The sequence below is a fragment of the Apus apus genome, chromosome 1, assembly GCF_020740795.1.
Source record: "Apus apus isolate bApuApu2 chromosome 1, bApuApu2.pri.cur, whole genome shotgun sequence".
NCBI classification, from domain to species: Eukaryota; Metazoa; Chordata; class Aves; order Apodiformes; family Apodidae; genus Apus; species Apus apus.
In genome coordinates this window covers 59,391,974-59,406,305 of record NC_067282.1, presented here as the reverse complement: position 1 = coordinate 59,406,305, position 14,332 = coordinate 59,391,974, and the positions used below count along the sequence as shown (strand labels likewise).

General features: G+C 45.1%; 1 protein-coding gene across 5 annotated transcripts in view; it reads right to left on the bottom strand.

Moving 5' to 3' along the window:
* NAXD (NAD(P)HX dehydratase) overlaps positions 1-13,954 on the bottom strand; it is a 49,478-nt gene extending 35,524 nt beyond the window's left edge. The window contains exons 1-6 of one of the 5 annotated variants that reach the window (XM_051610687.1): positions 13,628-13,700; positions 11,454-12,031; positions 9,782-10,153; positions 6,362-6,512; positions 5,031-5,076; positions 3,277-3,365 (exon numbers count right to left, since the gene is read on the bottom strand). In XM_051610687.1, the coding sequence (XP_051466647.1) occupies positions 3,277-3,365; positions 5,031-5,076; positions 6,362-6,512; positions 9,782-10,153; positions 11,454-12,012 (1,217 nt within the window). In that variant the 5' untranslated portion in view covers positions 12,013-12,031; positions 13,628-13,700. The other 4 variants (XM_051610695.1, XM_051610716.1, XM_051610706.1 and 1 more) reach the window with 4 other exon arrangements.
* Between the last annotated feature and the right edge of the window lie 378 nt (positions 13,955-14,332).

The window sequence follows — 14,332 nt, the reverse complement described above, 5'->3', positions numbered from 1 at the left end:
TAGAGAAATGTAGCACAAACCAGGGGTAGTGGCTACAAGAGTAAGGCAGCTGTTATCTGGACTTGGTATACTCCAGCATTCAAAAGACCCCAACTTCTGCAAAACACACGTTTCACTTATCCACAGGAAAGTAAAAAGTCAGCCAGCAAAAATACTGAACTGGTTAACTGGTCAGCTTTTAATTAACACTATCGTTAATACCAAGTCATTGTGGATGGCGCCATAATACATGACAGAATTCCTGAATAAAAAGAAAAAGCTACTATTGATAATATTGACTATTCATGGCCCCTAGACATCCAGATATCATTATTCAGCTCAGGTGGTGAGGACACACAGAGCCAGGTGTTGAAGCTTCGTCTTTCCAGATCCCAGCTTCTACGTGCAGTCCAAGCTCTTCTACCTTTACTCCAAGGAACAGCGAATGAAGTTGTTAGACAAAAAACACAGAGAAAGTTGTGTTACAGGTGTCCTCAGCTTGGGGTATCACACAAAAAGGAATCCCATGACGGTCTACAGCTGGGGCCGCATGCAATTGCCCTGGCAATGCTGCAAGGTGGATGCCTGTTTTCATTACCCTCCTTCTCCACTCCTACTCAATCTTTCTCACATAACATTCCTTGCATCCTGGCAGTGACAGACATTTGCCAAGGACCTGAAACACAGCAGTGCAATTTCTAACGCTCGCATACCTTCACTAGTCATGCCATCAAAGATCCATGACAGCAGTTCTAACAAGCCAGAAGAGCCCCTGCATAGGGGGCCAGCAGAAAAAAAAAGAGCATGTTCTTCATTGAGGTGATGCCCTGGGAGGTGAAGGCAGTAGGGAAAGGTAGCAGCAGCCAAGTCACAGAGGAGATGATAAAATGTCAGACTCCTGGCAGTACAAAATGGCAGCTGAACCCTGGCGAAATGCCAAACTGTTGAAACAGTGAATTGAGGAGTACACGGGGCCATAATTATGATTAGCATAATAAGAGAGTGGTACAACAGCTACCTAGTTACTCTGAAGGGTCATGGAGGAATCATAACAAAGCAAAGTTTTAAGGAGAGACACAAAAGAAAACAATGACGTAGGCTGCTCGGTGGGTTTTACCCGGAGGCTCTTCCATGCGTGAAGCACGACCCGGGAGAAAGTACAAAGACTGTTTAAGAGATCAGACTCTGAATCAAGAGCGGCTGGCCGTGCCTGCAGATCTCAAACAGCTCCACAACATATAAAAGATCATAAGAAAAGTGTGACACTGAAGACAAAGAACCTTGCAAGAAAAACAGGCTGCTTGTGTAAATCTGAATAAAACCTGGGCTCAATAGAGTCAGTCAAGTCAGTCAAGATTTTTTCCTTTCTAACCAGAAAATATTGTTTTCTCTTTTCCTCAAATAAAGCAGAAGAGATAAAAATACGAGAAAACATAACAAACAAAATCTAAACATTCTCATATTGGTATGTTTTCATTCTGACTGTTAAATAAGCAATATCTACAGGTCTATAGCTTCATGCAATTAGCCAGCTGTCTGGATGAAATTTATCAGAGTTGTAATAGAAGAAACATGGAGTTTCAGACAAAGCTATATGGATAAGAAACATTTCTAGATTCACTGTACTTTGTACATCTGGCAGAATTCATAAACAGAACTGAAGTTTAAAATCAGAAGTTCTCTTTTCTAATAGAAAGCTCAGAGTTTTCATTGACATCTGAATTCCACACAAGTCACTGAGAATCTGCGTCTTAAAAAATACCCTTATTTTGTCGGCATAATCTGGTCCTCCATAAACAGAAATTTTTCTGTTTACACATTGTCACCTCCCTTTTTCTCTATGCTGCTTCTGTTTCTATTAACCTTTTCCATTACCACACACATCAAGGACCCTGCACATAGGAAAAATGCTTCTCCTGAGGCAAGGTCAACTTCTTCCCATACAAGACAACTGTACGCTGTATCCCCAGTGTCATCCATCAAGACGACCAAAGTTACAAGCTAATACTGTCATTAACACTCTTCATCTCATTTGTTACCATATGATATCAAGACACAATATGAACTAGAGGTGTGCCTTTTGGATTTTTGAGGCTAATGTAGCTGGACAGGTAAAACCACCTACCCTTGTATCTTCCCCTTGCTTTACAATACAATTTCTTACCTATCTAAAATCCACAAAGTCATGGGATTCTTCTATCTTGGAAAAAAAACACCACAAAACAAAGCCAACAAAACACAACCCTGGATATCTGTCTAACTGACTTCTTTCTAAGCACCTCTCTCTACACCAACGGGAATGAAATCCACCTTCAGAATGTAATAAGCTTACAGCTTCCAACAGCAGGCGACCTCATAAGGGAGATCATATTCTTCTTCTCAGTGAAATATTTCTACTGTCATAAATCCTTCCTGACAGCAATATCTGACAAACACAATTTTAAACATGCTTTTTCTAGCTTAATCACAGCTTTGCTATGTACACCAACAGGCTCTGACACGCACTGGTGCAAGCTAAGCTCAGGGACATATACCTAAGGCACACATCTTAATTCTCATTTGGAGTGCTCATTGTAAACCATCATAAGGCCTAATTGGAACAATTTATCCTGTGAAAGGGCATCAATCAGTAGTGTATTTCAGAACACAAATTCAGGGAAGCACACACTGATTTTCCCAATTAGGACAGTTGCCTATTAAACTTTTCACCTTCTTGTTAATAAACATTGTATTTTATATCATTTCAGAACATCCATGTATTCCCAGGAATAGGTCTGTATCTAATGCAACATACTTATGAAGAAAAATGAGAATCAGCGTCTCTCTTGCCCAGTAATTTTGCATGAATGACTATATCCACAGCAACGAGAGGAAAAAAGATACACTACTGTTAAATACTACTAGGACTGAAGAAGCAAGAGAACATACTCTATTTGCCTTTCAAACGCAGACTCCAAAATGCTGACTGGTAGTGATTCTTACTTCTGGATTTTGCTGCTGTTCACAGCTAAATGCATTACAATCACAGAATACATGTCAGCATGTAGCGGGAACCAAGATCTTTGCTTTTTAAAAAATTGTACTTTGATAGTAATGAAAAAAAATCACAGCTAATTGTTCTATATGTAACATCAATCTGTTAGCAACGATAGGACAAATCCAGGAGTTTTGGTCACCTCTAGCTCACCCTTCCTGTAACTCAGAAAAAGAAATAACGCAAGCTAATCAACTGTCAGACTGACATGTTCAAACTAGTAATCCTGACTTGTTCATTTAAACAAAAGATAAGTCACTTACAGAACTGGATGAACAATCAGCTCTGGACTATACGATTTGATTACTGTTGCTGCATCTTTGGTACAAAACACATGGGATAAATCTGCACCCTAAAAAAGAAAATTTGCAGAGTTATCAGATTAATATGTAAAAATAACTTTTTAATTCTAAAGTCTAATCAGTGAATAATTCACATGAATTCTTACTCCTCAGTAGTTAAAGCAAATGTTACTATTTTTTCTATTTTGGCTTGGACTACCATGCAATGTTTTGGAGCTTTTTTTTTTTAATCTAACTTCCAATATATTTTTTTCTGTTTCTCACTGACAGACTGGCTAAAAACACAGATTGTGAACCTTTACATGAGAAATGTTCCTCATTTGAAGATTTTTTTAAAAAGACTAAAATGTCACATATAAAAAGAAAGGCAAAAGAACACTGTTGAGCAAGAGACAAACTACACTAGAGAGGAAAAATAATACTGTAATATAATTGCAAAATATAGCTATGGCAATCTATGAGAACATCTCTAGTCCCATCATTTGTACTCAGTGGGCCAACTCCATACTAGCTAAAGAGTGGCAAAATTTCAACAACATCACTTAAGTTAAATAAACATTAAAGCTGAGGAGTTCAGCCTCAATTCAAAAAAATGAGACATACACCTAAAAATTACGTAAGCAGTGACCAGAAAGCCTGACCTCATATCTGTCTTGCATATTGAAATTTCCCAGGGTTAAGTGTCTCCTCTGCTTTATTTCTAGACTTTCACAATTTCAAGCTACTAAGCAATACAGAGATTTTATCCTACGACTCTTCATGTGCAGACAGAATGATCTAAGACCAAGTGACTGTATTTGCACATAGGGAATAGAAAGCTGAATAGCATTAGTATCTTATATACGTTCAATAAATAATATTATTTCCATTTTAAATCCTTGAGGGACTGCATCAGAGGCAGGGAATGGGTGGAAATACCTGGGTTGGTTACCTACTTATTAAAATACATCTTCAAAAAGAAAAACATACACAATAAACTGAAAAAGTACTGACACCCTCTATGTAAAGTACTAAAAAGTATGTATGTTTTGTTTACATTTGAATAATCATCACTGTATTTACATAATCTGTAGTAAGTGTATTTTAGCCAGTTAATATGTCACTAAAATAAGGACGCTCATACTTCTAGGAAAAAAAAAAAAAAAACAACTTAGAAAATACTTCAGCTAAAGATTATAATGTAAATAAAACACGCTACTGAAAATTACATTAAACTCAAACAACATTATGTAGACTTACAGTATATAAGCATTTTACTAGCCTAAAGCCGTAAGTTTGGAAAGAAAGTTAACTTCATTTAACACACTTACCAGGTCCAGAAAAAAAATTTGGAAGAACTGACTGCAACACTAAAATCACAACTTTAAACATTGAAGTTATTTTATTGTTCACTTTTGGATAAAATTTCCTATCTGAGTTTTGAAATTTCCTATCTGAGTTTCTCATAAAACAGTTTTACCTCTGAGATTTTCAATTTTTTGACATATGTCTCACTTTATCCTCTACAGAGAAAATACTTAAAGAAAACCTAGCAAATTACACATATTTACAAAGTACTTCAACAAATCCAGGACTAAGGATTTTCTTTGTTACTTAGATGACCTTTTGGAATTCAAATGTCATGTGCAGCATAGACGAAATGCTTTTAAAAAATGGCATTTAGCCAATACAAATTGTGAGAAGTTCATTTTGGATTGGTATAGAAGAACACATACCACTTTGAGAGCTGTAATTGCAGCAAAATACGGTGCTCCAGTGTATCTAGAATGAAATACAGTTTTGGTTAGGAAATGGATTCAAGAGATTAGATAACCTGGAAGTCAGCCTGGCATAATGAGGTCCCAAACTTAAGAGCAAATTTTTAAAAAAGCTCTCTCTTTTGTTTGCTGTAAAAGACAGATAAAATCTGAAGCTAATATCAAACCTTGCTTTGATTTTAAAGGTGTAGGATTTCACCTTAGCCACCTGATCTTTTCACAGAAATATTTATAAAGATCATGCCATAAAAAAGTAAACTCTTCTCCGACAACCAACTAAAGGTCTAGAGACAAAACAAAACAAGAATCCAGCACTGTTTACAAGCCAAATGTGGGATCTGTGACCTGTATCAATCCCATCCGGTTTTAGGTGCTTAACAGAAGTCCCTAAACTGTGATTCCAGTTGCCCTAAATGTTATGAAGGCTGAAGAGAGAGATATGGACAGAACCACCCCCCAGAAGTTCCTACTTCTGCCAAGAGGTAAGAAGCTAAACCCATTAGACCAACAGGAAAACTAACTCTTGGCTAATCCTCCCATCTATAAGACAGCACCTTTTTGCTCTTTATAGAGTGTTTATTAATGGCAGATGTCCAATAGAAAATCTTTTTAAAGGAGAAAGATTTCAGACGGGAAAAATGAAAACCAGGAAGGTGTAGTGGCTCAAAGTATTGTGCAGATTACTGAACGTGGCCAAGAAAATAACGGAGCATGTTTTATTTCTAGGTCAGTACAGCATATAACTCATTTGTACTGTAGCTCTTTTTTCCTCTGAAATGTGCTACTGCTGTTACTTCAGAACATAAAACAAGATATTGACAGATCTAGTAAACACCACAACTTATCAAAACAAAAAGCATGCAGTTAAGAAAATACTCTATTCCTGATTTCAGAGAGCTAGTTCCCAAGATGCCAAAACATAAAGAAAAAAATCAGATGTGCTACTGTCTTGCTCTATTCTACTTATTCTATAACTTCATCATGCAATAGGAAAAGACTGAGAACAGAGAGTGCTCAAAAAAAACAAAGACGGTAGACAGACACAAACAGCATTCCAAGTTTCAAACACATTCACCACAAAATGTCAGAACACAAATGCATGGGAACAATTCTTTTGTAAGAAGAAACATACTCTTTTGTAAGTATGCATGGTCATGATGATGGACTAAGCAAAGCTTGCTAGAAAACACCCATGGTTTAAATGTAAGGCGAGTTTAAATGGCTTCTACAAGTACTTATGACATCCTCAAACTCTCTCAGAAAGAAAAAATCAAATTTGTTTAACTTACTCTCGACATCCTCCAACAATGCCTATACGTCCATCTTGACCTTTATGCCTTTTCCCTGTTAGAGGAGGGATAACATTGCGTACCAGCTGAAAAATATTCTCCATGTCCTTTAGAGAGTGTGTTCTGTGCAGTGAAAAAGATCTCTCTATAACTGAAAAGAAGAAAGTAAGTGTTAGTTTAAAGTATGCTCTTTCTGAAACTACCATCAGCATTTCTTTTAAGCACTCAAACACTAACAAAATCACTCAAAAGATATAAAAAGTGACATACTTCTAAAAAAAAACCGAAATGCTTTGTCACTTAGAGGCCCCTAAACCAGTAAGTAACCAGGGAAGGTGATATTCTTAAAAATAAATTCAGGGTCTGATGCAGACTGCTCAGAGTCCTAATTTAGGGCTCAGGTACAGAAAGAAACAACAGCCCAGAACAATTATAGGAACATTTTTTAAGTAGGAATATCTTCTTAGTTCAGCCTGAAATGGCTTCCATAACTAAGCTCAACTGAAACAGGTACACTTAGTAAGGGCTAAACACATTAGACACAGATCAAGCACAAAGCAACTAAAGCCACGTTTTAAACATACACCCTACCTTATTTTTCTCCTCCCCTTAAAGACTTCCACCTCTTATCAGAATCAGGGCCTATCTCACTGCTGTTTTTTAATTTGCTAGGTGGTTACAAAGCGTAATTCAAGTCTTTCTGCAAAACTATGATTCAACACACTACAAGCAAACATTACAAATATCACACAAAGAAAATTATAAGCTATAACGCAACTACAGATCTCTGATGCAAAGCCACAAGCCAAGCTACATATTAAAACAACTGCACGCTCAGAAAGCCACATATTCAAATTACTGTTTTGAAAGATTACAAAAATTTGGAAGAAAAGTATTTCAGCAAATACTAAACAGTTTACCTATCATGGGACAAATCTGAAGATCAGTAAATACACTAGAAGAGTGAGTTCTTGTATTTCAACCAAGCTTCTCATTAACTACAATTCTGTTCAGAAGAGTCGTTCATTTAAATGTTAATATTACGTCTCCTAGACTGTAGCTATGCTTACTTTCTTTTTTACAGATCTTGTGGAGAGCTTTCAAGGAGCTCCTTAATAGTAATACATAATTACGTAAAAAATAACTCCCACGTTACTCCTTATTTTCAGCTGTATACAACTTGGTAATGCTAGCCCCTAACTTCAAGATCTAGAAGGGAAAAAAAATACAGAGAAAAAACTGTTCCAGAAATGTTTTACATAATAATGGGGGGAAAAAATGTAATAAACAAGAAACTCCACATCTCTGCACTATAAGTGTTCAATAATGATAAATACTCCTGGCTGATCTTTTGCTTTTAAAATCCTTCTGGAAGACAAGTAACCCACTCCTCTTGAGATAAAAAAAAAAGAAAAAGCCACCCTGTCTTGGATTATGACCAAAATAGCATCACAGTGACCCAGAGGAAAACAAAACACTCATCTCCACTGGAAATAGGGCAGATCATACTCTTTAATTTAAAATCACACTTCACACACTCACTGGTTTTCAACCACACAAGAAATATACTTATCATGTAGCTTATAACCCTTAAAGCACAATGCTGCTAGAAAGGTACTCTGTTTCTTCGTTGCTGTTTATGTAAACATAAAGTGATTGCATAATATATGTATAATAAATTGAAAGAAAACAGAATGATGCAAAAAGCAATTCTTAACAGAGCCTATTTACCAACAGAAAAACTAAGGTATCTTTAGCTATGAACAACTGAAATCTTAATTCCTTAAAAGATGTGCTCCCTGAAGCATTATTTTCACATTTTATTATAAATGCTTTGTTACACCAATTAGAAGATTAGAATCTCGAGTTGCTCTCCTACACTTAAAACATATATAATGCATTTCTGCATAGTGTTACGTTCTTGCACACCTACATAACGAAATCCAGCACAAAAAGCTGAACTCTAGTATCAAGTCTCTACAGGTAATGAAACTCTTTCAGCCAAAAACCTTTCAGAAATATTGGTAAGGCCTTGGTAGATACCATCATCACAGTCTAGAACCTCAAAGTATTTCCTAAGAAATTTTCTAACGCACTTCAGATTTCCTTTCAATTTACAAGTGGAAACAACATTTGAAACACAGAATCCGTATGTGCATCGTAGTTTGTCTACGAAAGTGCCACCATCAAGGAACACTACAGACCAACTGCTCACTCAAAAAGAAACACAACCGTATCAGCCAGCCTAAACCCTCAGCAGGCCTAAACCATCCTGTTCCCCACGCACTGCACAGGGAAACGCACTATGGAATGTAGGACTGAAAAAGCTCCAAGAACCCCTCAGGAATCAGAGAATGCCCTTTAGGATCCAGCATGCTGGATTATTATTCAACACCGAGGCTGGAGTGCTGTTGTTTTTTTTTTTCTTCTTTTCAAATCCCACTTTTTTCTTCTAAGCCATGTGAAATTCAAAATTAAAACTGAATGAAACTTGTTTCATTTCCACACAGCAGGCTTCAACCACCCAACCCCAAGCTGGCCCTGGTTTCAGCACTGACAAGAGTATCCCCGTTTTCCTCCTGCTCATTCAGTCTACCTCCACAAACAAACAGACTACGGTAAAGATAAATGACACGGAGCCACAGAACCCGACAAGTCTGTTAGTACTAATGTCTGATTACCAATTTCTGCCCCAAACATAATGTATGGAAGGAAAAGTCTGTGCATAAATACCAATTCTAGAGTTACTGTTTTGCCTTTTTCTTTAAAATAATTTCAGACCCCAAAAGAATTTATAAATGAACCGGTGCAAAATAAAAATGTAAGCCAGTATTTTAACCTTCTATTATGCCTACTACAATAATATGATCTTTAAAATAGAAGATTCAGAATCTTGATTTAAAGAAATTTATTTTAAAGAAGCTGAATTTTAATGTTTGACTTACTTCAGTGCAGGAAAAACTCCACTCTTTTCCCAGCCCTGAAAAAACATATGCACAGCCTCAACTTCACATACTGGGTTAGGCTTGGTAACTTCAATAGTAGCAAAATTTCCACTACAAGGTATCTAATGTTCCCAGACAGCTTTCAGCAAATGTGCTTCTTGCCTTTTACATATAAACCTTCTCCTAACTTCACTTTACAGCGACGTGAACATCGAAAGGAGTCCCCGATGTTTTATGGGGTTTGAAAAGCATGACTTTGCTCATTAAGATTTGTTAAAACTAATGTATCTGTATTAAAGAACAAGTACAATGGTACACATGACATTTTAATTTCGTTTTACATCAGACAGACACCTTCACCACAATATGAAATAATTCCAGCTATTTTTTATTCTCAAAAGCTACTTACTACCAGTGCCTTCATACAGAAGTTCTAAAAAACCTAGCTTTTTATTTATGCTATAGAAGGAAGTACCTATCGGTGGAGAAAGTGCTGCTGTCATAGCATTATAATTAAAGTTATCCCCATACGAACGATGGTTCGCTCTCTGAGGTGGACTTGATGGTATAGACTGTGACCTTTGTGATACCGTAGAAGAAATTCCTGCCAACATCTGTCCCAACATCTGTAACATTTGTAGCTCTCGAGCATGCTCAGCTTCCCGACGCTTGTCCTCAATTTTGAGCCTCTGCTCTTCGTATCTGTAAAATTTCTCTTCTGTATCCACACTCTGCTGCAGGAATTTTTCCATCATTTTATCCAATGTTAAATTTGCATGGCGTTTTTTTGACCTTTTGGGCTGACTGAGCGGTGGGGTAATAGTTGGAGCATTGATTTCTTTAAAGCCTAAAACAAGAAGAGAGAGAATGATTTTTTCTTCAGAAAAATAATTTTATAAGAAAGCAGCAAAAAAATCTCCCTGGGAGATCTGCACCCAATGCGTCAGAAAGTTGTACTTTTTAGACTCGGATTGAAATTCTTTAATATATTTTAATTTCAGAGTACAAAAGCAAACCCACAAGCTTCTACAAAGTTATAAAGGTAAACATGAAAATCACACAGGCATCTTTTAATTGTTGTAGTACTAAACTTCAACAATAGGAGTCTTTTTGATCTTCTAAAAAGGTTTAAGTGAAGGCTATTAAACAGTATAGCTTCATTTGTGTATTGCAGGTAATTACATTAATCTAAATGTCTGTTGGCATTCTGGATTTGCATTTCAAAAGCACATTAGTGTAAACAACTCTTTGATGGGGTTTATGTGTAATAAGAAGGTTGGTTAAACGTCAACCAATTGGCTGATTCCTCAGTGATGTCAACTTCTGAAGGCAGGTTCACGTTTGTATTAAAACCACAGCATTAATCTAGATTTAAAACAAACAAATAACACTGCCCCTCCCCACCTCCACACAACACAAATACGGAGCTGAGGGTAAAGAACGAGCAAGGGAAGGACAGGCTTTATCCTAGGGCTGCTTCTGTCCACAAGCCTGCTAAAGTTAGCAGCAGCGTTTCTGAACCAACTCTAGCAGTTAATTACATAAAAGCAATCCCCTAGCTTTCTGGCCTATCTGCAACAACAAGCAGATTTTTCAGGTATTATCGGCATCATCATTTTAATACCGATTAACAAAACTGCACACAAGTCTACAGGGAACAGGAAAACTCTCCAGCGAGAAGAACGCCTATTTTCTTGCACAGCGCTACCTGACACTTTTCCTTGATAATCTCTGCGCTAGTTTTCCGTTGGTTTCCCATTGATCAACACCGAGAAAAACTCACTATGGTCTCCGTGCCCCAGCATCTCCCCCTACCCGGTCTGCAGCGTTTCCCGCACGCCTCCCTCCTCCCTCCCTGCTTCCTCAGCAGCCCGCTCCCCTTCCAAGGCGGCGTTCGCGGGAAGGGAGGTGGAAAAGCTCTCGGGGACAAGCAAGGTGCAGGGGAGGCGAGGAGGAGGATAGGTGCTGAGGCGGATTTCGGAGCTGAGAGGACGAGGCGGGAGGGAGGAGGGTAGAGCAGAAGCCGCTAGAAGCACGCTAGCTGGAAAAAGGCGCCGGTAGCTGAGCTGAGGGAGCCCGGGGGGGGGCCGCGCTGCCCGCGGGGTGAGGGAAGGACACCCGGCGCCGGGAGCCCGGCGGCTACTCACCGTCGCCCGGCGGCACGGGAATGGCGAAGGGGGGGCACTCCACCTTGATCGGGTGGTCAGCGTAGGAGGAACACTCCCCGGAGTCCTCGGTGAAGTTGTCGCGGGGGGACTCCAGCTCGGCGTCCTCTTCCAGCTCGGCGTCGACCTCCCGGCTGTTGTGCGGCGTGCCCGGCGTGGGCGGCCCGGCCAGCGATGCCGCCGGCTGGGCGCCGTCGGGTGGCGGGGCCAGCGGCTCCGGGGCGCCGTCGGGCCCCCCCCGGCAGCTGAGGATCCGGTCCATCTCGTCGTAGTACTTGCATATCTTGCGGGCGTGCCCGTTCTTCTTCAGCCCGTCCCGGGCCTGGTAGTACTGGCGCTTGAGGCCCTTGATGCGGATGCGGCACTGCTCGGGGGTGCGCTCGAAGCCCAGCTCAGCCAAGCGGCAGGCCACGTCCCGGTACACATGGCTGTTCCGAAAGTTGCCGTCCAGCGCCGACTGCACGTCTGCCTCGCCCCAAATCTCCAGCAGCGCCCGCGTCTCCAGGTCCGACCACAGGAAGCCCCGCGTGTTCGTGATCATCCTTGGCCGGCCGGGGTCACTGCAATGGCCGCGCACCGGGGAGAGGGAGGGAGGGAGCGAGAGAGCGAGGGAGGGAGGGAGGGGCGGAGGAGGGCGGGGGGTTTAATGCCCGCACTCGGCGCTCCCAGGGGGCGCCTAGGCCAGCCCGGGCCGCGGCAGCCGCTGCGCGGCGGGAAGCAGCGGGCAGCCGGGCCCCGCGCCCCGCATCCCAGCACCGATCGCCGCCGCTCGCAGCCCGCACGCAAACAAAACTTTCCAGGCGCCGCTTTACGCAGCGGGCACCTGCAAAAAGGGGGAGGGCGGCAAATACATAAATAAATAAAATTCCCTTCCCGCCCCGGCTCGCCCCCCCCTCTCCAAACAATGATGATGAATAAAGCACCGGGCTCCCGGCACGGAGCCGCTGCCCCCTCCCCCGGGGGCAGGACGCTCCGCCGCCCCGCTCAGGCAGTCATCCGTGCCGCGGCCGCTCCCCCGCCCCGGGCTCCTCCGGGAGCAGCAGGACGACAGCGCCGGCTGGACTTGGAGGCCCTGCTCATCACAGTGCGCCTGCCTCCTTCCCTCCTTCTTCCCTCCCTCCTCCCTCCCTCCCTCCCTCCTTCCCTCCCTCCCCGCCGCAGTGGAGCGCGATCCCTGCACACACAGCAGACACACACGGGCAGGCGCACGGAGCTGACCCCCGGCTCCGCTCGGCGGCTTCACCCCAGCACACCGCCGCCACAGCACGGGCAGCAACAGCGATCGCTGGCCCCTCCTCCGGGGGGGGCCCTCAGCCCCGGGGCGGGCAGCCAGCCAGGCTCCCGCACACCCACACCAAGGCTGCCTGCGGCCAGGGGGAAGCCGGAGCGCCCGCAGCCCGCCTCGCCCCCGCAGGCCGCCACAAAAGCCCACGCTGCGGTTGGCAGAGACGGCGCATCCCGGAGGGCCCCGCTGGATCAGGCCGCCCCTGCCTTCGGCGGTCAGGGTTCGTGTGCCCCTTTCCCCCCGCTACCCCGGGCATCCCTTGGCAGGGCAGGTGGGGAGCGGCCCGGCCGGGCCCCCCCCGCTGCAGGCGGGGATGGGTGTCCTTGTGCCGGGCCGCCCCCAGGCCCCGCTGCCGCCCACACGCCGCTCCGGCCCCTGCCCTTTCGCTTTGGTTTCGCTCCGAAACCCTGCTCCGGCGAGAGGCGCGGAGCGGCGGCGCCCAGCCCGCCTCCCCGCCGCGGGCACCCTCCGCCACCCGCCTCACGCCCCAGCCCGGGCCCCTGCGGGGCAGCCCGGCCGATGCCCCCCGCACCCCCCGCCGTGACGGCCTTTCCTTCCGCGGGGAACACCCCCCCGCCCGGCCATAGGCTTCCGTGGTCCCCTGGGAGGGGAGCCCTCGGCAGCGGGCAGGCCCGCCGCTAGCTCCGCGCCCGGCCCGCCTCCCCCTCCCCACGGTGCAGGCCCCACCTCCTGCCCGCCGGAGCTCCGCTGCCGAGATGTCGATGCCTTCATCGCGCCGCAGCCAGAGGGCCGCAGCCAAGGCCAGCGCAGCCAGGGCGCCGGCGGTGACAGGGCCCCGGCCCCGCATCCTCCCGGGGCAGCGGGGCTGTGGCAGGGCCGGGCACCGCGCCGCTCCGCGCTCCTCCCTTACCTCGCCGCGGCGCGGGGCTCCCGGCACCCCCCGAGCAGCGCGCAAGCAAGCGGCGCGCACACCTCATCGGCGCGGCTTCCGGGCCGGGCACGGCGGGGCAGGGCAAGGCCGGGCAGGGCAGGACAGGGCAGGACCGGGCAGGGCAGGCCCCGCGCCGACACCGCTCCGCGCCTCCCCCGCACCTCCCGGCCGCAGCAGCCAATGGCGGCGCGGGGCCTGCGCGGAGGGAGCGAGCGAGCGAGCGCGGCTCCCGGCGCCGCGGAGCCGGGAAGGGTCGGAGCGGCCTTCTCCGGGCCTGCCGCCCCCGGGCCTCCTGCCGCCCCCGGGCCTCCTGCCGTCCCCGGGCCTCCTGCCGCGCCCGGGTTGCGGGCTGGGGCCGAGGGGCGAGGGGCGGGCGGGGGCTTGAGGTGCGGAGCTCCTGCGGAGCGGCCGCGCGGGCTGGGCAGCTGTGTGGCGGGGCCCGGCCCGGGAGGGTAGAGGTCGAGGCCTCGCTGGGGCTGCCTTCCCAAGGCTTTTCATTGGCAGCAATTACAAACCCCTAGGAATTCCCAGTTATTGCCGCCAGCGTTTGAAAAGCTCTTCACGTCCCTCACCTCACCAGGCGTTTCTGAGCAAACCCCTGGCTTAAAAGAGTGTGATTCGTTTCCGAGCTGCTATTTCTAGCTCGGATACGTCGTTTTACAGCAGTGATCCTGTAATATTTTC